This window comes from Prenolepis imparis, unplaced genomic scaffold (genome assembly GCF_030444845.1).
Source record: "Prenolepis imparis isolate NDT839.2.m4 unplaced genomic scaffold, iyPreImpa1.0 SCAF_10, whole genome shotgun sequence".
In the NCBI taxonomy this organism is placed as follows: Eukaryota; Metazoa; Arthropoda; class Insecta; order Hymenoptera; family Formicidae; genus Prenolepis; species Prenolepis imparis.
In genome coordinates this window covers 3551232-3574881 of record NW_028141168.1, presented here as the reverse complement: position 1 = coordinate 3574881, position 23650 = coordinate 3551232, and the positions used below count along the sequence as shown (strand labels likewise).

The following is a 23650-nucleotide window of genomic DNA, read 5'->3' as shown; positions in this document are numbered from 1 at the left end:
CATTTGTAAAAAGTGAAACCACATCAAGTGAAATTAAAACATCCTGTTCTCTTAATGTTTTTCCTGACAGAATGCTGTACAATTCAAAACTGTTATTTATGTAGGTAGCCGATTTCGGGATGCTTTTTGTTAAGATATTGTGAATAAATGAGGCTATATTATATAAAGACGTGCTGATAGAAGATACAATAATTCTGAACGGTACATTGTCTTTATGGATCTTAGGTAGACCGTAAGCTTTGGGTAGTGTCGAGTCACTCGAATGCAAAAAATAATATTCTTTTTTGGTAATGTGCTCATTTTTTAACCAATTCTTTAATATGTCATTAAGTTCCCTTTCAATTTTTGATGCGAGGTTCTTGTTGATCAAAGTATAGATTTTTTTTTTATCATTTAGTAGGTCTTCCACTTTTTCGATGTAATTGTCTTTGTTTAGTGCAACCGTTACATTGACTTTATCAGTACGCGTGAAAAGGATGTTAGGATTATGAGAGCAAAATTGTTTAGTTATTATAAATGAAGCATCGATAATAATCTTGATTGAATAAGGTTCGTGTGATGATTATTCCGAATAAAATGATGGAACTGTGGTATGGAAATGTTGCGGATAGTTGTAATGTTATTGATATTATTGGTGTTAAATTCAATATCATTAATAAACTCATGTATGGCCGTTTTTTTTATTTTTTGTGATCGGGAGGCTGAAATTACTGCCTAATTGTAACAAATTAGAAACCTCTCCCGGGATTTCATGACTAGATAAATTTATGAACCATTTTTCATTCTTATTATTTAAAGGATGAACAGGTTTTTTTAGGAAATCAGATGCTTTGATATCTGTGATAATAAGATTGTTATTAATAGTAGTAATTAGTTTATGTTTTAAACTATTATTTAAGTTATAACTGAAGGTTATTGGTTTGATGTTTTTAATATATGCTTTGTTTTTTCCTTTAGTAAACCTTGAAATTCTTTCATATGTAGATAATGAATTTTTTATGGTAATTATCAAAAGCTCTCATGTAATGTTTTGTTATGTCAGACCATATGTATGTAGGAAAACTATTGGAAAGAATTTGATTTATGGTGTATTTTTCATTATGTAACAATTCAATTAATCTGTGAAGATCAAAAATCTCAATTTTTAATGAATCAACCTTGAATGTATGCAGCATTCTGTCTCTTCTTTTTAATGATCTATGATGATATAAATTAAATTCAAAGTTACATAAATTCATTAGATGTTTGGGAAATAAATCCCAATTTTTGCATGACCTTAAAAAAGTTAGTTTTGATGTGGTTTTTACTAATTTGTAGTTAACATCAATCCATTTTTTTTTTACCCAATAAGCTGTTCGCTCACCAAATGTTCTATAAATAAAATCGAAATTAAATCTGTGATATTTGAACCCAAAATTATTATAACGCATATTAGGCCCGCGCAAATAGGTTTAGTTTTTAGTTAATAATATGTAAAATATGTAAAAGAGAATAATAAAGAATTTTTAAGTTTAAATTATGATGTAATTTTTTTGTACGCATTTCCAATCCGCACTCTCTCCCACCCGTAAACAGTTCCCTAGCTCTTATACGTATAGCTCCCAATAGTTGTGTGGTCCTTGCGGGGGATGACGTCATGCGGGGAAAGGGCGAACGCGATGCTAAGAACCGCCAGAGATAGCGCGAGAGGTGCACGCGAGAAAGGAATAGCGCGAGACCGTTTAGAAGAAAGAGTGTGAGGCGTTTATGAGAGAACGCGAGGCATATGTGAGAAAGAGATATATATAGGGCCGATGCCAGTCCAAATGGTAAGGATCTAAATTGAAAAAGTTGACCTTGAAAGCGGAAACATAGCAGTTTTCTATCCTCCTGCTGAATAGGTATGAGTAGGTACGCGTCCTTCAGGTCGATTGAAGCGAGAAAATCCCCCGGAGAAATAAGGCGAACAACCGTCTTCCAATCTTCTAATTTAAAATGTGGAGCGATAATGTATTTATTGAGACGTTTCAAATTTAGGATAAATCTCCAGCCCCCTGATGATTTCTTAATGACGAAGAAGGACGATATAAATTGGCCTTCACAATCAACTACCTTCTCAATTACTTCATTATTGAAAAGTCTGTTGATCTCCTGAGAACAGATATGCTCTTCGAGTTTAGATAGATAAACCGGAGGCTCAGATTTCTGAGGTGGAGGTTGGTGTCTAAGCGGTAATTTATATCCCTTAATGGACTGTAAAATTACTGGGTCTAAGGTAATTTCTTCCCACCGGGAAAAAAAACACGACAATCTGCCGCCAATAATTACTTCTTCCTCATCTATCGTCTTCTCGAATGGAATCTGTGATGAAATGAAGGTCGGCGACTGCTGCTCGGTGCCCCTGTCCTCCTCGTTGTCGCCTGTCTCGAACTCCTTACAGGGGCGCGGGCGTTTCCCGATCTGGGATGGGCTGGCTGCGTTGGTTGATTGGTTGTTGCACTTTCCTTGCGATTGTAATGGGCGCTCTAACAATCTCTCTGGATGATTTTTCTATGGAATTTGCTTTTTTCATTTCCTCTCCGAAGGATGTTCCGAACAGCAAGTCGTCCGCTGGAATAGTGTCCGCAGTGTTTTTGGCGATTAGATTTAGCACTGGTGTAATTTGTGCTCTCCTGGCTAAGGATAGGCGATAGAAAAGGTGCTAAAATCTTTGCTCCTTCGCTAACCTTTGTCACTGCTAGACGTGCCTCAGAGCCCAACGAAGATTGTACCGTTGATTTGAGGAGGTCTGAAATAGCCTCTCCTAGAGCGCACAAGGCCATACCCACCGTTCTGGTTCTGGGAACTATAATCGTCCCTCTTGACTATGGAGTTATTCTTTAACCCTGCTTTACATTCCGGGTTTAGTTTCGGGGCTCTGAGAAAAGCCACTGCTTCGGGGGGTGAATATTTTTTCAATAGTGGCTGTCGCTGATTCTCAGTGAGTCCTTTTCTGGTTAGTTCGCGCCACCTCTGAGTCACTAATTCGTTCCAAGGTAGTACTTCCGTTCCTACCAGTTCAGGTCCGAACAGCTCTCTAGTTAAAACCTCTGCGCTGTCTTCTACTGAGGTAGGGATCTCACCTTCGTCCGAATGCGTACTTACCGCAGCTGGGAAAAAAGGTAGATTATTGAGCAAAAGGTTGTGTCGTTATGCCGCCTGTATTACGCAAATACAGATCCAGCATTTTCGTACACACCTACAGGCTGTGGCGTCAATTCGCCGTCTGTATCTCGCGGATGCAGATCTGGCATACTTGAGCACCCAGGAACCATCGTGCATTGTCCATTATCCCTCGGACTCCTCTGACTTACAGATGCCTCACTTTGTGCCACCTGTTGCTGTCGTGACGGGAAGGACAATGTCGAGGAAGGCGAGGGGACGTTCGTCCTAACTTCTTCTGTCACACGTGATATTACACTGATTATTCGCGACAGTTTTTCCTCTATGACCTCGAGACGATCGTTATAGGGCGACGACTTTCTCTTCCGTGACTTGTGAGCCGATTTTCCCATAATGGAAATCACCTTTAGTTAACGAAAACTCTAAAAGAAATTTTAATAACCTGTGGAGAATACGCAACAGGAAAACAATGAGGACCGGTGCATGCGCGCGCATGAGCGAGGGCGCGGACGGCGCGCCGCCGAATGACAAAGGGCGGAAAATTTGATTTTGTGAGTGTTAAATATAGCCTGTTGGAGATAGAGCAGCGGAACGCTACTACGATTGTATCCATCCGGACGAGACATGGCATAATTATCATGCGGATATCGTCTGTGAATATAAATCATTGCATTATTTACATTCGAATTATTCCAAATAAACGAATCATGAGTGCTTCCAGGATAACGTGCATTTATATTCATAATTTTTAAGCGCCAGTCACAGATCTGAAAGAAATATACATTATAAAAAAATTATAACATTTATAATATACATAAATATTATAATATATAGGCAGCGTTCCAAAATCTTATTGTAGACACCGCTTAAAAGTATTATAATATATGTAAATTAATGTCAATATATAAAACTTTTATTATTACCAATTGAGTATTTATAGAATGATATCCTTTTCTATTCACATATAAATGTTCAGGATGAATATTATTATTTGCTGCGGGAGGAAAAATAGCTATATGAGTGCAATCGATACATCCGATGGTACCAGGAAATTCATATCTTCTGTAGAAGCTAAAGTAATAATAATAAAAAGTAATAATATAAAGTCCTGCGCACAATAGACAAAAATTAGGAATAGAAATTAAATATTAAATATTAAGCCGAGTACAGACATCTTCTGTAATTGTAACGCAAGAATTCGACCAATTGCGTTACTTGTTTCGGCAATCTATATGCCGAATCAAGCAACGCGATTGGTCGAATTCTTACATTATAGTCACGAAAGCTATGCCCGACTTAATATTTATTAATATTTAATTTCTATTCCTAATATTTTGTCTGTTGTGCGTAGGGCCTTACATTAATAATATATTTGGTCTAAAATATAATATATTTAATCAGAAATTTTATATTAAAATAGCATGCCTTTATTTATATTTATTTTTATGGATTAATATTATAAGATTTATATACTTAGTTCGCAATTCCCTCATTTCTGCAAATGTGCTTGGAAAATGTATCCATTGACTCATAATTTCTGGTCTTGTCATTATGTCAATTACTTCATGTATACTACGGGAGACAGTAGGTTGACTTACAGCCATATGAATATTTTTTCCAATATACATTTGATATGATCCACTTGCAAAAAAACGCAATGCTGTCATGATATATATATGTTTCGGTATGTGTCAGGACCATTTCGGAGACATAGTGGCAAATACTAAGACTTTTGGCACATATTAGGACCGACCCGATATTTTTTTATATGAAAAGTAATTTACAAGGTCCGGTACCAATATGTTTTAAGATATATAATGTATCAAATCAGAACTAAAATTGATTTCTACTTATTGTATATTAGCAAGACCGGTACCAGTATTCACAATACATACAACGTAAAAAATCGGGACTTTCAAAACCTGAACAATTTAACTTTGTATTAAGTTGCATTGCCTCTGTCAACACTCATTATTTCCTAATCTTAAAAAGTGTAATTGTGAAATAATATGTTTAGAGAAAGATTTATGGAAAGAACATATATTTTTTGATGCTTCTAATTTAAATTTTTACATAATGCACTACTGTTTAGAAAAAAATACCGGTAAAAATATTATAGTCACGAAGGTGACTATAGCTAAGTTTTAATAACTGCTTTAATAATTACCTTTGCAATCTATCTCGAAATATATAGAAATAGACTTCCTCGATGTAATGGCAATAAGCAGAACCGCTCATTTAAATTATAACTTTAATTAGCTTTAAACAAAAATTATTCATTACTCTTTTAATGATACAAATTTAAGATTTCGTCAATTACTTGTTTAATTGGATGTGAATGATAATTATCATTTACAAATTAGCAGAGGAAATATTTTCATGGATTTACCAAACTAGAAGTTTTAATAAATTACAAATTCAAAAGGAGGCTATATGGAGCCACGCGTAGGGTGTAGGTACGCAAATATTAAAAACAAACTTGTTGGAAAAACAAATTTATTGAATCTAAACGTTTCGGTCCTTTCTTTGGATCACTTCTTCAGTAAATTTTATACAATAAATAATAATGGGGAATCTACATACTACCGCACGTAGCGCAAAAGCCGTGAGCCCCCCTATCGATATCCCATTAGATAGACAAAGTGACATAATATGTCATGAGGTACTCAAAAGTGGACTATAATGACGAGTATAGTGAGGAATTTCCGAAAGGGGGCTCACTCTTACTCACACACTCATCCATCGCACGTTCACACGACCGTACGCGGACGCGCCCGACGCACGAGTGTAGAAGATATTCGTTCTGATGCTATTTATAAGGCGCCCTACCACGGCTCATAGCCTGTTATCGAAGTCAATGTCAAACAATGTGTGGAATTTATTTCTCCTTCTCTCTCTCTCTCCCTCTCCCTCTCCCTCTCCACTCTCTCTCTCTCCCTTTCCCCCCTCCGTCTCTCTCCCTCTATCACTGTCCCCCCTTCCTCTCGCTCCCCCCCCCCTTTTTCTCTATCTCCCTCTCTCAAACATACGATGTATGGAGATTAATGTTACAAATGATTTATGGCTCTCTAAAGGAATTCGATAACAACTAAACGAAGACCGTTTTTCAAGAAATTTGAGGCATATTTGTCACAACAGATATATATGCTTGACTTAGACACTCTGTGTCTTCTTGTCGGTTTAGGCCATTTATCTGGCGCCTGATAAACAGCATCTCTGAAACAAGTCTCTTCCTTAGAAACGGTTCCTCATCCAAGATCTCAACGTTATCCCAATCAAATTCGTGGTTATTCAGCCTGTGATCCGTGATCACGGATTTTTGCGCGGTGTTTCTTTTTATGTGATTTCTGTGCTCCCTAATGCGTGTTCTCAACTGCCTGCTGGTCTGACCGACATAAGAGGCATTACAATTTTGACATGAAATTTTGTATACAACGTTATTATGCCAATCTTTCTGCAGTGTGTCTTTATGCACGCGGATAAACGAGCGTAACTTATTCAAACCTGTGTAGGACATTTTTACATCTAGATCACGGACCACATGACTAAACCGCTCGGACCATTTGGGTATGTATGGGACATTAAAATATGCAACGCGAGCCGAATTAGTATCAGGTGTTCTGTTAGCGTCACCTGAATTATTATTTTTATTTCTCGCAAACAAAGTCCTAAGCCTTTCGTGAAATGTTTCAAAAATCAGTTGTAATGGATACCCATTATCACGTAACACCTCAATGACCAATTCGAGGTTCTTTTGGTGATATCTTGGATGTGATAACCAGAAAGCCCTATTTATTAGGCCAAATATTGTGCCTCTCTTGTGGCAGAGAGGGTGACAGGAGTAATAATTCAGATATCTTCCCGAAAATGTTGGTTTGATACCAATCGAATTCAACGTATCCCCGGTTTAGAATGAATGTAACATCCAAAAAATCGAGTCTATTGCCCCCCTTTTCCAAAGTAAACTGTAATCTGTTATGACACGCGTTAAACTGTCTTAGTATCGCCTGGCTCGTCCCGGGAGGGACGGCCAACGCGATATCATCAACATAGCGTACGTAGATCGGGAGTTCAAAAGGAAGGTCTCCTATCACCCTGCTCTCCAAATCGCGCATGGTTAAATCGGCTACTATGGGAGACAGCGGATAACCCATGGGCGCTCCGAAGGTTTGTTGATAGATTATGCCATCAAAGGTGAAAAAAGTTGAGTGAAGAACAAGCCGGACTGTCCCCAAAAATTCCACGCGCGGTATCGTACAGTTATTTTCTATGAAATTCCACCTCGCGGCTATGCCGTCGACTGCCAAATCCAATGGGACGTTAGTGAATAGAGAGACCACATCCAGTGAAATAAGTTCACAATTGTCACCAACGTAAGTTCCATCGAGTTTGTTGACCAGTCGAAAGCTATTCTCCACATGACTGTTCGCCGCCGCGACCGACTTGTATATGATTTTGTGGAGAAACGTCGCAAGACGGTGCAGCGGCGTGTTCAGTGAGGAGACGATGATTCGCAAAGGGCAGCAATTTGCAGGTACGCAAATATTAAAAACAAACTTGTTGTTAACAACAAGTTTGTTTTTAATATTTGCGTACCTACACCCTACGCGTGGCTCCATATAGCCTCCTTTTGAATTTGTAATTTATCAATGCAGGGAGCCTACATTGTTACTTAGAAGTTTTAAGCTTAGAGAAATATTTATCTGTAGCATGAATACGTTCTGTTGCGTCTAATTTTGATTTTCACACAACGTACTATTGATTAAAGAAGAATATGCGCAAAGAAATTACAGCTACGGAGGTGAATACAGCTAAATTTAGGAATTGCTGTTGCGATGTATCGTGAAATGTGGGGACCGATTTCATCGATGTAATGGCAACAAACAGGACCGCTCATTTAAATTACAGCTTTAATTAATTTTAAACGAAATTATGAATTTTACCTAATGCACTATTGTTTATAGAAAGATACGCGCAAAGATATTACATCTACGTAGATAAGTATAGCTAAATTTAAAAATTGCTTTGCGATGTATCGTGAAATTCCGGAACCGATTTTCACGATGTAATGGCAGCAAGCAGGACCGCTTATTTAAATTACATCTTTAATTAAGTTTAAACAGAAGTTACAAATATCCGTTCTCAAGATACAAGTTAAAGCTTACATCAATTACTTGTTTAATTGGATGTGAATGATAATTATCATTTACAAATTAGCAGAGGAAATATTTTCATGGATCTACCAAACTAGAAGTTTTAACCTTATTGTTAGAGAAATATTTATCTGTAGCATGAATACGTTCTGTTGCGTCTAATTTTGATTTTCACACAATATACTATTGATTAAAGAAGAATATGCGCAAAGACATTACAGCTACGGAGGTGAATACAGTTAAATTTAGGAATTGTTGTTGCGATGTATCGTGAAATGTGGGGATCGATTTCCTCGATGTAATGGCAACAAACAGGACCGCTTATTTAAATTACAGCTTTAATTAATTTTAAACGAAATTATGAATTTTACCTAATGCACTATTGTTTATAGAAAGATACGCGCAAAGATATTACATCTACGTAGATAAATATAGCTAAATTTAGAAATTGCTTTGCGATGTATCGTGAAATGTCGGAACCGATTTTTTCGATGTAATGGCAACAAACAGGACCGGTACATATCCTGAAATATAGAAACTGACTTTTACGATCTGTCTAAAATTAAGTCTGCACAATTAATTTTTTGTTTTAATATACTTATTATTTAATGTTATTTTATAAATCTTTATTATAATTTTTCATATTTGTTTATTTTGAACAAAATGATTGTTTTAAATTTAAACTTATTTTTGTCGCGCCTTAATACATAAAGGTGCCTTTTCATACTGACGCTCGACGCTCATTTTTAGCGTCTAAAGACGTCACGTGACCAAAAATAAAGATACCAATTCGTCAATTTTGGTCACGTGACGTCTTTTGACGCTAATAATGAGCGTCGAGCGTCAGCATGAAAAGGCACCTAAAGAGTTGCAGAGGGCAGTTCGATTGATTAACTATATGTTGAATTGTTTTATGTACTTACTGTTAGCTTATGATGTACTTACTATTAGTTTATGATGTAATATATTACGTTAAAGTTTTATTGAATATGTTGCTTGTTAATAAACTGGTTTAGTTGTATGTAAATGCTGGTCAGTAATTTATCAATTTTTTTATATTTTTGCATTATTTAAATTTTTTACGTAATCATGTTTTATATTGTCTAATTTGAGTTATATTTTATATGCATATATAATTATTAAATCTTTGTTTTCCTTACAGAAAAGTATTTTACACAAATTCTTTTGTACAATATCTGTGATAATAGTGAATCCTCGCAGTTACTTTATAAGATTAATGTTTTTATAATATAGAGTATAGAGGTTAGAATTAGGTTAGACGAGATTATTTTCCTCAAGTGTGCCATTAAATTGATTAAGGTATTAAATTTTTTTCTTATTACTATATTTGTTTTACTAAAGATTATTTTGAATAATTAATTAAACATTTCATAAATGTATTATTTTTTTTAAATACTTTAGTTTGTTAATTGTAAATACTGAATTTAATTAAATATTTTCTATTTTCAGAGTTAAAGGCAAAAGATGTTTGCATTAGTTTTATTTTCTGATAATACATATTATATCTGCAAGAAAACAGACATAATAAAAGGAAAAAATGATTGCAGTATTAAATACAAAAATGGCAAACGATATGCTGGCAAAGTTATTGCCTATGAAGGTAAATACTGGCAAAGTTATTGTCTACATGATATAAAAATTATATGTGTAGTACAAATTTTTTAGTATTGTTGCAATATACTATTTTAATTGCATGGAACTTAAATAGACCTAATGCTTATATGAGATTATATTTTAATGTTATATAGATTAAATTTATACATCGCAATGCTATTTATTAAATTTAAAAAGTAACCCAGAAAGCAAAATGTGTGCAAATTGTCAACAGATCGACAACAAATTTCCACAAAAGTTGCTAGCAAATTGGCATCCGTTATGTCCGCATTAGGCTTATGATTTGTTAACAAAACCTGCTGACAGACTCTGACAGCAGATCGACGACAGAAACCGAGCAGGATCTGCTAACATGACTTGACGTCAGATTTGCGACAGAAATCGAGCAAGATCTGACCGCGCACAATATGACAGCAGATTGACAGCAGAAACCGAGCATGATCTGCAGTTTTTTACTATTGATAAAATGGGGCATTTAAATGGATTTAAAGGGTTCTCCAGTTAGTTTTCCGAATAAAAATAGATGAAAAATTAAATATGTTACTTTTTACTAATAATTTTTATAATCATTTTTTACATATTGCATATTATTACATATTAATCTTTCTAAATTATAATTATTAACAAAACATATAATACATATATAGCACTCGAAAATTAATAATTATATTAATTATAATTTAAATTTATTATTGATAATTATTATTTTATTAATTATGAAATTTTATAAAACTATTCTGGAAATGTGAAATAATTGATGTCCTAGAACCGGATTGCGGGATTTTCCGATGAGCGCGTCTCCATAAATCGCCTAAACAGAAAAAAAAGAAAATTAAGAATACATAATTTCACACAAATTTGACACAATATTAATATTATAATCGTAGGACACTATGAAGAGCGTTATGATTATAATATTAATATCAAAAACTAAAGTGTCTGGCACTAAAAAGTAGCAATTGATATGTGTGATAATATTTATTGGGATGTAAGGGAGATAGTTTTTAAAATTTAGGCGCTGAAAAATGCCGATTATTGCGAAACGAGGTGATCCATATTTAATGAATAAAAATAGGCACTGAAAAGTACCGTTTGTTCTCTGCTCTTTTTGAGAGAAATGCGACCCACTCAACGACATATATACAGGGTGATTCAAAACAACCGTTTGTCCTTAAAATGTCGTATTCCTGACTGAATTCTAAGACGATTTTTCCTTTGCCAAAATTTGATCCGAAGCTTAGTTTTCAAATTATTAAAAGAAATATTAAGCGAATTACGGCACGAGTACGGGCGGTAGGCAGGAGCGGCGCAACTCATTATCCGACGCGGGCGACTGTGTGAGGCACTCGCTGCGATCAGCTGTTCGCTACACGCGATGTGTTAGTGTTTGTTTGTGTCTGTGTTTTGCGTGTGTGCGTACATACACACACACACACTCACTCTCTCTCTCTCTCTCTCTCTCTCTCTCTCTCTCTCTCTCTCTCTCTCTCTCTCTCTCTCTCTCTCTCTCTCTCTTCTCTCTCTCGCACTTACTCACTTTTATTCTTACCTTGTAGAGGTGTTTGATGACTTTACTTCTGATGAATAATTGTTGCACGACTGTTAACAATGAGACGTTCCCATCTGACACACCGAATAATAAACAAATTTTTCTTCTTTCAGAAATTGTATCCACATTTAGAACGAATACACTCACGCACTTGATCGAAAATAAAGAATATATTTATCGATTGTAACAGTTAATCACAATCTCGGTTACTACTGATTGATTATTAAAATCACTCACAAAAAACGCGTTAAATGCAAAGCGCACGTTACTCGATGCGGATGACAATAGTCTGCGACGATGACAACAGACTGCGGTGACGCGACGTGACGCGATGACGCGACGCGACGATAACAATCACGGCGTTGCCGAACGTGAACGCGTACATACATTACATGTGATAATAATATGTATAATTTTTAAGTTATTAAAAAAAAACATATTATAACGTATATAAGTCGCGTCATCGCGTCGCGTCGCGTCACCGCAGTCTGTTGTCATCGTCGCAGACTATTGTCATCCGCATCGAGTAACGTGCGCTTTGCATTTAACGCGTTTTTGTGAGTGATTTTAATAATCAATCAGTAGTAAGAGATTGTGATTAACTGTTACAATCGATAAATAAATTCTTTATTTTCGATCAAGTGCGTGAGTGTATTCGTTCTAAATGTGGATACAATTTCTGAAAGAAGAAAAATTTGTTTATTATTCGGTGTGTCAGATGGGAATGTCTCATTGTTAACAGTCGTGCAACAATTATTCATCAGAAGTAAAAGTCATCAAACACCTCTACAAGGTAAGAATAAAAGTGAGAGAGAGAGAGAGAGAGAGAGAGAGAGGAGAGAGAGAGAGAGAGAGAGAGAGGAGAGAGAGAGAGAGAGAGAGAGAGAGAGAGAGAGAGAGAGAGAGAGAGAGAGAGAGAGGAGAGAGAGAGAGAGAGAGGAGAGAGAGAGAGAGAGAGAGAGAAAGCAGTGGTATCAACGCAGAGTACTAGAGAGAGAGAGAGAGAGAGAGAGAGAGAGAGAGAGAGAGAGAGAGAGAGAGAGAGAGAGAGAGAGAGAGAGAGAGAGAGTGTGTGTGTGTGTACGCACACACGCAAAACACAGACACACACACACACACAAACACATCGCGTGTAGCGAACAGCTGATCGCAGCGAGCGCCTCACACAGTCGCCCGCGTCGGATAATGAGTTGCGCCGCTCCTGCCTACCGTCCGTACTCGTGCCGTAATTCGCTAAATATTTCTTTTAATAATTTAAAAAACTAAGCTTCGGATCAAATTTTGGCAAAGGAAAAATTGTCTTAGAATTCAGTCAGGAATACGACATTTGAAGGACAAACGGTTGTTTTGAATCACCCTGTATATATATATATATATATGTCATTGAATCCACTGGTCACGTAGTAATTATAGCTTCTCGTGTATAATTGCTTCTTCTTCTTTCTGATCTTCCTATTTTCTCTATTTGCATTCGACTTGGTGCTTTCGGAAGCGTTCCATTAAAATAAAATCAAAATAAAATAAAAACATAAAATAAAAAAAATTCTTAAAAATAAAATTCAAATAAAAAAAAATAAAAAGTAAATTGAAAAATAAAAATAATAAATTTAAAAAATTATTTATTTTAAGTGAAAATTTAAACGCTTCCACTACTTTTAGGACCAATTTGAAAATATTCCCGCTCCTTTGTGTGGTATCCGGCGTTCTCGTTCAGTCCTCGTGTTATCTAAAGATGATGTACATAAAAAGTTGTTACGTTATGACCAAATTATAAGAAAATTAAAAATGAGTAAAGCCAAAGCATTAAAATTATTTTAAGCGAGACAAATATGTGTCTATCTTTATCTTTCTTTCTAAATAAATAAATAAAGACAGACGCATATTAAAGTCTCGTTTAAGATCGAAATAACGTTGGTGCTATCGAGCTTAAGAAAGAAAATCAAAGTTATTACATACCTGTCTAATTGTTTAAAACTTCTTCATCCGTACTTTCTCCAATCGGTTGCTCATCGTTCGATCGCTCGTCGTTCCACAAGTCCCCTCGGTTTCGTTGGTTTCTTGCGCCGCGCGCAACAGTATTCTTGCGTGATCTGCTTCTGTATCTCTCCTTAGACATCCTCAGAGCCTCTCACATTTGTACTTGAAATTCAGAGCGCGTTGGTTTCTCAAAATGCTTGTTTTGGCACACACCATCTAAGAAATCAAACACAAATTATCATTAATTAATTATAAATTATTAATAAATTATGCATTAATTATCGTTTGACGTTAAAAATATATGAAGTAATATTAACAATTATGCGTAAACAAATATCTTAATTCTCGTACCATAAATCGCCACAATAAGACGGGTATTATACAACGGCCGGTGTCCTTCACGGCCCCACCATGTAAAAGACGTCGCAATGGCATCCTTCAGACTTTCTTTCAGACACAGGTTCACAGCTTCTCTCAAATTAAAGCCGCCGATGTAACGGAAATAATTTACCTACGTATCGATCAAAATTATAATATAAGAATATGTAAGAATTCGAAAATCTGTAATACGAAAAGGAACAATTTACTCTTCTTTTTACTTACGGCGTTGGAATATTCGTCTTCGTTGAACCTTTCAAAAGCATCCATGTCCGCAAGTGATGCTATGGGGAAGATGGCCGGTTTCTGCGGTGCGCGATGACGATCTTGGACGCATCTTAACACTTTTTCTAAATTAGAATTTATTCGTCTGCAAATAAAATATCAAAACAAATCAGTATGCAAACACACATCAAACATGTCACATATTTATAGATAAACATAATATATCCACAGAGCATACATATCCTAAAGATATTTAAAGGACACTCTAAAGACATATATCTTTTCGTTCAAAAACGTCCTCTGAATGTTTTTTGGATATGTATGCTGTTTGGATAGATGTAATTCTTACTTCATTTCAGTTTCTACGCGATCTAAGCGTTCGTGTATTTTCCTGTAAACATTAAGTAACATTTAGTAAGCACAGATTAACATTTCTATAAAGATGTGTGCAATTTACAAATATGTCCAAATTAATTTTTTTTTCACTGTGGATATATTTTTAATAGTTATTTTTAATTTATAACAACAGATAGTTACAGTTTAAAAATAATTATTAAAAATATATTCACAGTGAAAAAAATCCTAAGAAAAAGATATAATATGTATAAATTTACCGAATGTCCGACTTTTCTAATTGCGTCAAATTATTTGACTGATAACCATGACCATGTGTCGATCCTTCAATGCCGACATTCCAATTTTTAGAAGGTAATATGTCGTGCTCTCTGCGTGTGTATGTTCCGGAATAATTATCCTGAAAATCTGTAAAAGTATTATTAGCGTATTGTGCGAATGATTGTGTTGCTTGTGGTATGTAAGTGTTATGTGATGATGAGCATGCTGGTTGTAGATTTATGTACGATTGAGTGTGTGTATGTGTTTCATTATTTATATATGATTGAATGTTCGTATCTCGTGGATCGGGTGATTGAATGTTCGTGTCTGGCTGAAGGTTTTTGTGTGATTGAGTGTATGTATGTGCGTCATTATTTGCATATGGTTGAGTGTTTGTATTTCGTGGTCCGGGTGATTGAATGTTCGTGTCTGGCTGAAGGTTTTTGTGTGATTGAGTGTATGTATGTGCGTCATTATTTGCATATGGTTGAGTGTTTGTATTTCGTGGACCGGGTGATTGAATGTTCGTGTTTGGTTGAGTGGATGTGCGTGATGATGTGTGTGAATAATTATTATAATTATCAAAATTGTCATCCTCTGAAGAAATAGATCCTTCTTCCTCAAGATGTCTTCTTATATCCTGGACATCTTCTTCGATCTCTCCAACGTTGTTAGACGGGACTTTTTTCCTTTTGTTCAAAGAAGCCTCATCCGAAGACGTCGTCTTGTACCGTCGTGGTTTCGCGATGATTCGCTTCGGTCGTTCAGACATTTCTACCTGCGTATAAGTACAAAAAAAAGTATATATTATATATATGTCATAGTAGATAATATATCGAAAATTTGTAAAACTGTGATAAAAAGTAAACTAATTTTTTTTTAAATTTTTCTAATAAAACTTTTAACTTATTTTAGCAATATTTTTATAAAAAAATATAAAATTATAAAATAAAATAAAAAGATTGAAATTAAAGTATACACTACATATTATAATTATGATATATAAGAAAATTCAAATATTAAGTATTTCTTGTGATATTAAGAAAATTGTTGATAAATGTGCAAATATAATAATATATTGTGAAAAGTATGAACAAGTGGAACAAGTGGACACACTAAGTATGAAGATGACATTCGATAATAAATACATGCAAATGTTACAAAAGTATACAAATAAAACGAGAAAAAAAGGAAAGTATTATGAAGCACGATGAAAAAAAAAGAATATTACGAATTTCTATAAAAATAAGAACTTGAAAAGCTTACAAAAGAATATATATACATATGTATAAATATATCTTACATTCTCTCACTATGTATAATGACAGCCACCACGTATTGCAACGTTTCTAAATGATTTTCTTCATCATTGTCCATCGTAGAATTGCGAAAAGGCATTCTATAACATTTCGCGTTAACTTCGTCCAAATAAATATAAAAAAATTCGCTACTTAACGTTGTACACTTGTATACTCTACAAGCCGAAGATACTATACCAATATCATAAAAATTATCAATCTCTAAAAATTTTTTTACAGCTAAACGATAAGAATTATTCACAACAACAATATTAAAAACGATGCAGATAGATCCGTCATGTAAGATGCAGCAATTGTCGCGTTCATCTATACTTAATGTTATTTCATTAAATTGAATCTTACGGTACTGAGGACGATTACTATCATCATTATTATGCGATAAAGACACGCGAATAAAGGGTGAATCAACTTCGCTATTATCGTTTATATCATGAACTTGTTTCTCTGCCATTCTATTAAAAAACTGTTGAAGAGGTTGATTCGGTTTTCTAAGATTTTTCCTAAAAATCGACATATTATTTTCATAAGGGAAGGCAGAAAATGAGTCCAAACTACCAAAGCGTTTGACATCATCAGTGAAATGAAGGAGTCCATGAATATTATACGTATGAAAAGTTGGACCATAAAGAATTTCACAACGAAGAACAAACTTCTGTATTGCAAGCTCTGCAAATCTTAAATGTTGCCTCGATGGTGATTTCGAAACCAAAACTCTAATAGCAGCATGTAAAAACAAGAAATGTTTATATAGTTTCTCATCCAATACATTATGCAACACAACTGGACCTGTGTACAGTAAAAATTGACGAAATTCGGTTGCTTTAAATTTAGAAAAAACATCAAGAGACCTAGGACGTCTTGCGAAATCCGAAGGATAATATGATTTTAAAATATTTAATCTGTCACATATTATTGAAGTAGATCTTCCAGAAAGTTTTGATAAGCGTGAATATTTACCATGGATCCATGCAGTCAAAAGTTTCTTCACAACGCCCAGACATACAAGATGCATGTATTCGAAAGGTACTTGTGAAACTATACTCATTGGTAGCGATGTTAATGGATTTTTACCATCTTTGTGATGATCCTCATCTAAACATCTGACATACTCTTCATTAGTGCGAAGAGCATGATTAATACCACTAAAGACAATACGACCTACGTATACACCAGAAACTTTGCACTTGGAACAAGGTTTGCTAGACACATGGCTGCGATGATTTAAAATGAACGCTCTGGTTGGTGCATCAGCTATAAAAGCTCTCAAACGTATTGGGATTTTGTTGCACGAACAGTAATACCTCCACTGGACATGATTCTATTAATATCTGTAATGAATTTTTCAAGAAAAGTGTTAGCATCATGTGGCTTCTGTGAACCTTTATAAATTCCTATAACTATTGGTTTTGTACATTTTAAATTCACAATTCTACATTGAATTGGCCAAATATGAATAATACCTGCTTTATCTAAACTACAACCATCCGTATTAAAATCTAATTCTATTTCCTTCATGGATGATACGAATGAAGAATTAAAGAGATTTTCCACTAAGCTTGCTTCGAGATCAAAATGAATATATTGTCCTGGTTCTACGTTGGACACAACAGCAGGCTTCCGTGGTGTGTTAAGAAGAGTTCTAACGTCCTTTGGTAAATCAGCGAAGCAGGGATGTGTTCGAAGGACAGATAATATACTGTTTCCTTGAACATGAGTTAAATTATTATTCACAAAGCAAGAAGCTAAACGATCGCGAAATGATGGTTCAAAATTATTAATAGATGACAATGAGGATATACTATCACTATGAGAACTATGAAAACTGACATCAGAAACACATGAAGAGGAAGAGGAAAGTTCATCATCTATATTATGCCTCATATTAAGAGTGTTATTTACAATATCAATATTTACGAGAGAATTGCAACTCATATTAATTAACGAAATATCTTGTATGTTATTATCAATATTATTACTAGCTTTACAAGAAGAATTTTCCACAGTTATACCACTTCTTATTTCAGACATAACCCTGTTTCGCTGTCTCACTGATAATCTATTTATTAATTTTCGCGAGACGGATAATTTAATATTATTACGCTTCATTATATTTACGTATCTTTATCTCCTAAATGCAGTTGCAAAACGATATCTCCGCTGCCTTTTCTTGCTTCTCAAAATCTGCGCACACAAAGAATTTTCGCTTCAATGTTAACTCTGTAACAGTTAACCTCGAAATGGTAGAGCCACGCGGTCCGCGTGCACACAACGACGGTTCAGTTGCGACCAATCAGATGTACAATATATGGCTCAGCCTATACGAGAGCGCAATTTTTATAAAATCTTTTCGCAATTTTAATCTTTAGTTGCAGAGAGATAAGAATATTTTACGTGTGTATTTTTATGTGTAAATAATGAAATTTTTTATAAAATTAAAAATGTCATAAAATATATAATATATAAATATAATATGTCTCTCTTATAACTTATTATAGTGTCTTCGATTAATTAAAAAAAATTTTACGCAATAAAAATTTTAAAAAAATATTGCAATGTTAAATTTGTATATATTTTTATATTTTAATCACATTTTAATCATTGATATTTATTATTAATTTTAATTTTAATTAATATTTAAATTTTTATTTTTTAATTTAATTTTATTTTTTACTATGATTAAATATATAAGTTTGTATTATCAGAGGACACTTGTTTTATGTTCTATTATTATTATCGCACAATGTCATATATATGTTGTCTCTTACTGCGCAACCATAGCAATGTAGAAAGAGACTGAACGTAGCCCCTCTATTCTTTATAAGCCCGAGTACACACTTTTGCATAACGCATAACATACATGCATAAGGAATTCGATTGGTTGAATTCCTTATGCATTTTGCTACGGACCAATGAGTTTCCTTATACACATACGTTACGCGTTATGCAAAAGTATGTGCTCCCCTCCGCTTATCTATTTCAGCTAGCTTCACCATTCAAACTGTCATTTGGGGTTTAGTCGAATCGATGCAATTAACATCAATTCGATGTGATTTGATTAATGTATCATTTCTCATTAATATGCAATATATAGAATTTTCTTTTATCGCAGTATATGATTGTTTTAATATTTCGTTTAATCTTTTAGGATAAGATACAGACTGCAGTACAAGATACTAGTCAATCAATTGTATCTACAAATACGAATAATGAACGTGCGACTAGTCCCAGCCTTTTATTTCCATGGCCGATAAAAAAATTCCAATGGAAGAAAGGTTCAATAATGTGTCACGAGAAAAAGCATGGTGCCTTTGATGAAAGCTTATTATCATCTGAAAACCTAGATTTACAATTAGATGATATAGAAAACAAACCACCTGCTGAGAAAGCATCACTGACTAGGTATGATATGTGTAAATAATATTATTTAATATTTGATAATGTAAATATCTGTTACATATATCTCATTGAAGTATATATTACTTACAGATTGTAAAAGAAAAAGAAAAAGCAGATTAATATACAATCCAAAGCTAGCAGATCAAAATTAAATGGTAGAGATTGCTGGGAATGTGAAAAAGTAAATATTAATATTACATAATAAAATCTAAATACTTTTCTATATAAACAATTGCTATATGTAATTTTTAGTATTACAAGAGTCTGTCTCTGTCTGAAAGCGAATTACAGAAACGAAAAAATAAATGCTCAAGGCATCGGCATAAGTATGAGAGACCGCATACACCAAAAGGTAAATATATATATATTTAATATGTTTCTAATCATTTATATTGTATATAATACATTGATTATGTAAAATGTATAATAATCTTTTCTTTTCTATTAAAGGATTTTGGGATCCAGAAATTCCTGAGACACCGTCAACCGTGCACAACGAAAAAATATAACATCTATATCATCAGATCTTAGACTAGTCACACGTTCATTATTTGTATTTGTAGATACAATTGATTGACTAGTATCTTGTACTGCAGTCTGTACCTTCAACATGTCATATATTGTCATTCAAATCTCTGCACACACGCAGATATAATAAACAGTTTTCTATATAATTTGTATAGTTCAATTTTGGCATACAAACCTGTTTTATTTATCAATACTTATAGATACAGGGATAGGTTTCAAAAAAATTGTGCACATGCAATATTTAAATTTGTCTAATTGATTTTTTATTTATAAAAATACCATAATTGTAGTAATCGCAAAATTATGAAAATATACAAAATATTACACTTAAAATAGACTGATATTTTGCGCGTACTGCGTATAATCGTCTAATCAGATACGTAATTCTGTTGTGCTTCTTATATGTTGCAAAACAGTAATGCTTCTGATTGGTATAACGCGATACGCGGAAAATATCAGTTTATATAATTGTATCCGTACTTTCAAATTATGATTGTAATATTTGATATAATATTCCATAATTTGCGATTACAATAATTGTGTGTGTATGGGTGGTGTGTGTGTGTGTGTGTGTGTGTGTGTGTGTGTGTGTGTGTGTCAGCTTTCTTAATATAATATATTTAATTTTTTATGTATTTTAATCCAAGAAAGTAAGTGGAGACTCTTTAAATCCATTTAAATGCCTCATTTTATCAATAATCAAAAACTGCAGATCATGCTCGGTTTCTGCTGTCAATCTGCCGTCATATTGTACGCGGTCAGATCTTGCTTGGTTTCTGCTGCCAATCTGCCGTCAGACTGTGCACCGTCAGATCTTGCTCGGTTTCTGCCGCACATCTGACGTCAAGTCATGTTAGCAGATTCTGCTCGGTATCTGCTGTCGGAGTCTGTCAGTAGGGTCTGCTCGATTTTCAGCACCAATTTGTTGACTTTATCGGTCATAACAACTTCTGTACCAAATTTGTGACTTTTTTGCTGACATAAATTGACAGCAGACGTTTGCATAAATCTGTTTTCGACAGACTTGGCTATCTGGGTAACTTTATCTTTAACTTTATAATACAAAGTATTTATTCTTTTCTCATTATTAAAAAATTAGATTAAAATATAATACTTTATTGATATTCAATTGAAAAAAACTTTGTCAAAGTTGTGTCACTCTCATATTTAAAAGAATATTTCATTTTGGCTATTGTTTGATTAAAGACTAGATTAAATATTTGTTTATATTTGGTTTGTAATAAATGTTTCTCCTTTTATTACAATGTTTAGATAATTATGAAAAACTGGAAACCCAAAAAATTAAAATTGAAAATGAAAATATCAAAAAATAAAAAGAAACCCAGTAAGTAAAATGTTCTATGATTACAAAATGCTCTATAATTACAAAGGAAAATGAAAGGACTAGAACTGAATATTATTGTTTCACTTATTTATAGTTGCAGTCTGTAATAGCAATGTTAATAAAAAAAGATCAAGAAGAGTTGCATTATTAGAAAATAAGGAAAATTTATGTACTCTAAATACAGGTTCGATGACTATTACGAAAAAGCGGATTAGAAAATATAATGGTAATACAAAATAACATACTTATTGTGATTTATAGTTGCACTTTAGTTAATAATACTCATATATATTTTTTAGTACCTAAATTCAATACGAATAAATTACAACAAAATGCGACACAAGATGAAAATACATCTGACAGTATAAATAACATTAACAATAAGTCAGTAAATAAAGATATACTGGAAATCTCGAAGGACGCTAGTAAAAATATTTCTTTGATTTAATTGAATATTTTTTATTACTTTTGCACTTTGGTTTTAGTATACTGTATTGCTATTTAAACATATTAAAAATTAATATTATTAAAAATAACTTGTTCTAATTTAATTTTTATTTATTTTGTAATTAATAAACATGCTTTACAGTATCTGTTGACAGGCACAATAAAGAAGAATCAGATAAAACAGACGCATCAAATATTGCAAAATGTACTACAAACGAAAAGTCTGAAATTTTCAATAATATTGGTACAAATATTATTATTCTATTAAATTATCCTTTATCCTAGTTTATTAAGCTTTTAATAGAATTATCTCTTCTTCATTTTCAAATTATTAAATTAAGTTTTTGAGTATATTAATATTTCCAATCTTATAAAAAATGTTAATATTGCATATTTCAGCACAAAAATTATTTGCATATATAATATAACAAAGTTGGCAATATTAAAAATAATTATAATTTTTTTATTACACTTTATTATAAAATAGCATTATTTTAGGTGCGGAAGCAACAAATTATGAATGTACAGAGTTGTCTACTTTTTATATTATTCCTAATCCAACAGATAATTCTAATCAGTATTCTATAGAATCTGCGATACTGGATTCTCAAAACATTTTAGATTTTAGCATAAGTCAATTAAATCAGCCAGGTAAAAAAAATACAAGTATATTATGTATAAATTTGAATATATTTGAATAAAACTTTTTTATTTTATTAAACAATTTAAAATTTATAATTTTTGTTTAAAATTTTTCAGATTTTCAACAATTATCTATGAGTGTGGATTTTCTTAATAATTCCGATAATAATGGGCAATTCTTTTTTTCTTTTTTAGTCCGCTATTAAATAAAAACATTTTTTACTAAAGTGAAATATGTGATACAGGAATATTCTATTACCGCTTGATTTACAAAAAGAACAAGAAATATTCGACCCTCAAGTTATAAACAATGCTCATTTTGATGATAGTCTTGAAGATATATCATTTCCACCTCGCTTTAATTTAAGAAATATACGAGAAGAAGGTACAACAATTTATATTAAATTTATAATTTTATATTAACAAAGAGTTATTATTTTACAATTATATTATATTATTTTACAATTATATTACATTATTTTACACTATTTATACAACCAATTAGACAAGTTTTAATTTGTAGTAGTAATTTTGATATTTTTACGCATTACATTTTAGAACATGTAGATACTATTATGTGTATATTGAAGATAATTCTTTTTATGTTAAGTAAAAGAGTCATAATAAACATATTATTTCTTTTTGCAGAAGATGAAGATAAAGAAAGTCGTACAGTTAGTGAAGATAAAGAAAGTAGTTCAGTTAGTGAATCAAATGATTCATCATATATGCCTGACTCAGATATTTCTGAAAACAGTAATATAGAAAATAATAATAATTCGGAAACTTTAATGAAAGATAAAAATCAAAATTTATCTAAAACATCACATAACACAACTCTAGAAAGGTCACTTTCTCCTGGACATAATGCACCAGATGACACAAATATGTTTGTAAAAACTGTGGAATCTGGAAATAAGAAAGATTTTTGTATTTATTGCCAAACAGAACAATCAAAACTGAGTCGTCACCTCAGCAGGAAACATAAAGATATAAAAGAAGTACAAGACATCTTATACATTTCTAAGGGACGACCAGAGCGTAGAATCTTGATTTAAAAAATTCGTAAAAATGGACATTATCTTTTTAATACTAATTCAGATATCAATACAGGTGAATTAAAAGTTATGCGACGTCCTAATGCTAAATATAATAAAAATGCTAGTGATTTTTCTATATGCCCTCAATGCAAAGGTAATTATTCCAAATCAGCCATTCGACATCATTATAGAAGATGCAGTAAACAAAATTCTGCAAAAAATAGAACTATATTATCCAAATCGAGGAAAATTACAGGTCG

General features: G+C 33.1%; 1 protein-coding gene and 2 pseudogenes across 1 annotated transcript; all 3 read right to left on the bottom strand.

The window, feature by feature from the left end:
* Nucleotides 1-2318: 2318 nt before the first annotated feature.
* LOC145941451 (uncharacterized) lies at nucleotides 2319-3533 on the bottom strand (annotated as a pseudogene).
* Nucleotides 3534-13467: 9934 nt separating this feature from the next.
* On the bottom strand, nucleotides 13468-15445 carry LOC145941450 (uncharacterized). Its single transcript, XM_083047564.1, has 5 exons — nucleotides 14673-15445; nucleotides 14408-14449; nucleotides 14059-14203; nucleotides 13807-13966; nucleotides 13468-13671 (listed from the first exon to the last, which is right to left on the bottom strand). Exons 1-5 carry the CDS (start codon nucleotides 15443-15445, stop codon nucleotides 13607-13609), a joined length of 1185 nt encoding a protein of 394 aa, XP_082903690.1. The 3' UTR covers nucleotides 13468-13606.
* A 527-nt stretch (nucleotides 15446-15972) lies between these two features.
* On the bottom strand, nucleotides 15973-17873 carry LOC145941449 (uncharacterized; annotated as a pseudogene).
* Between the last annotated feature and the right edge of the window lie 5777 nt (nucleotides 17874-23650).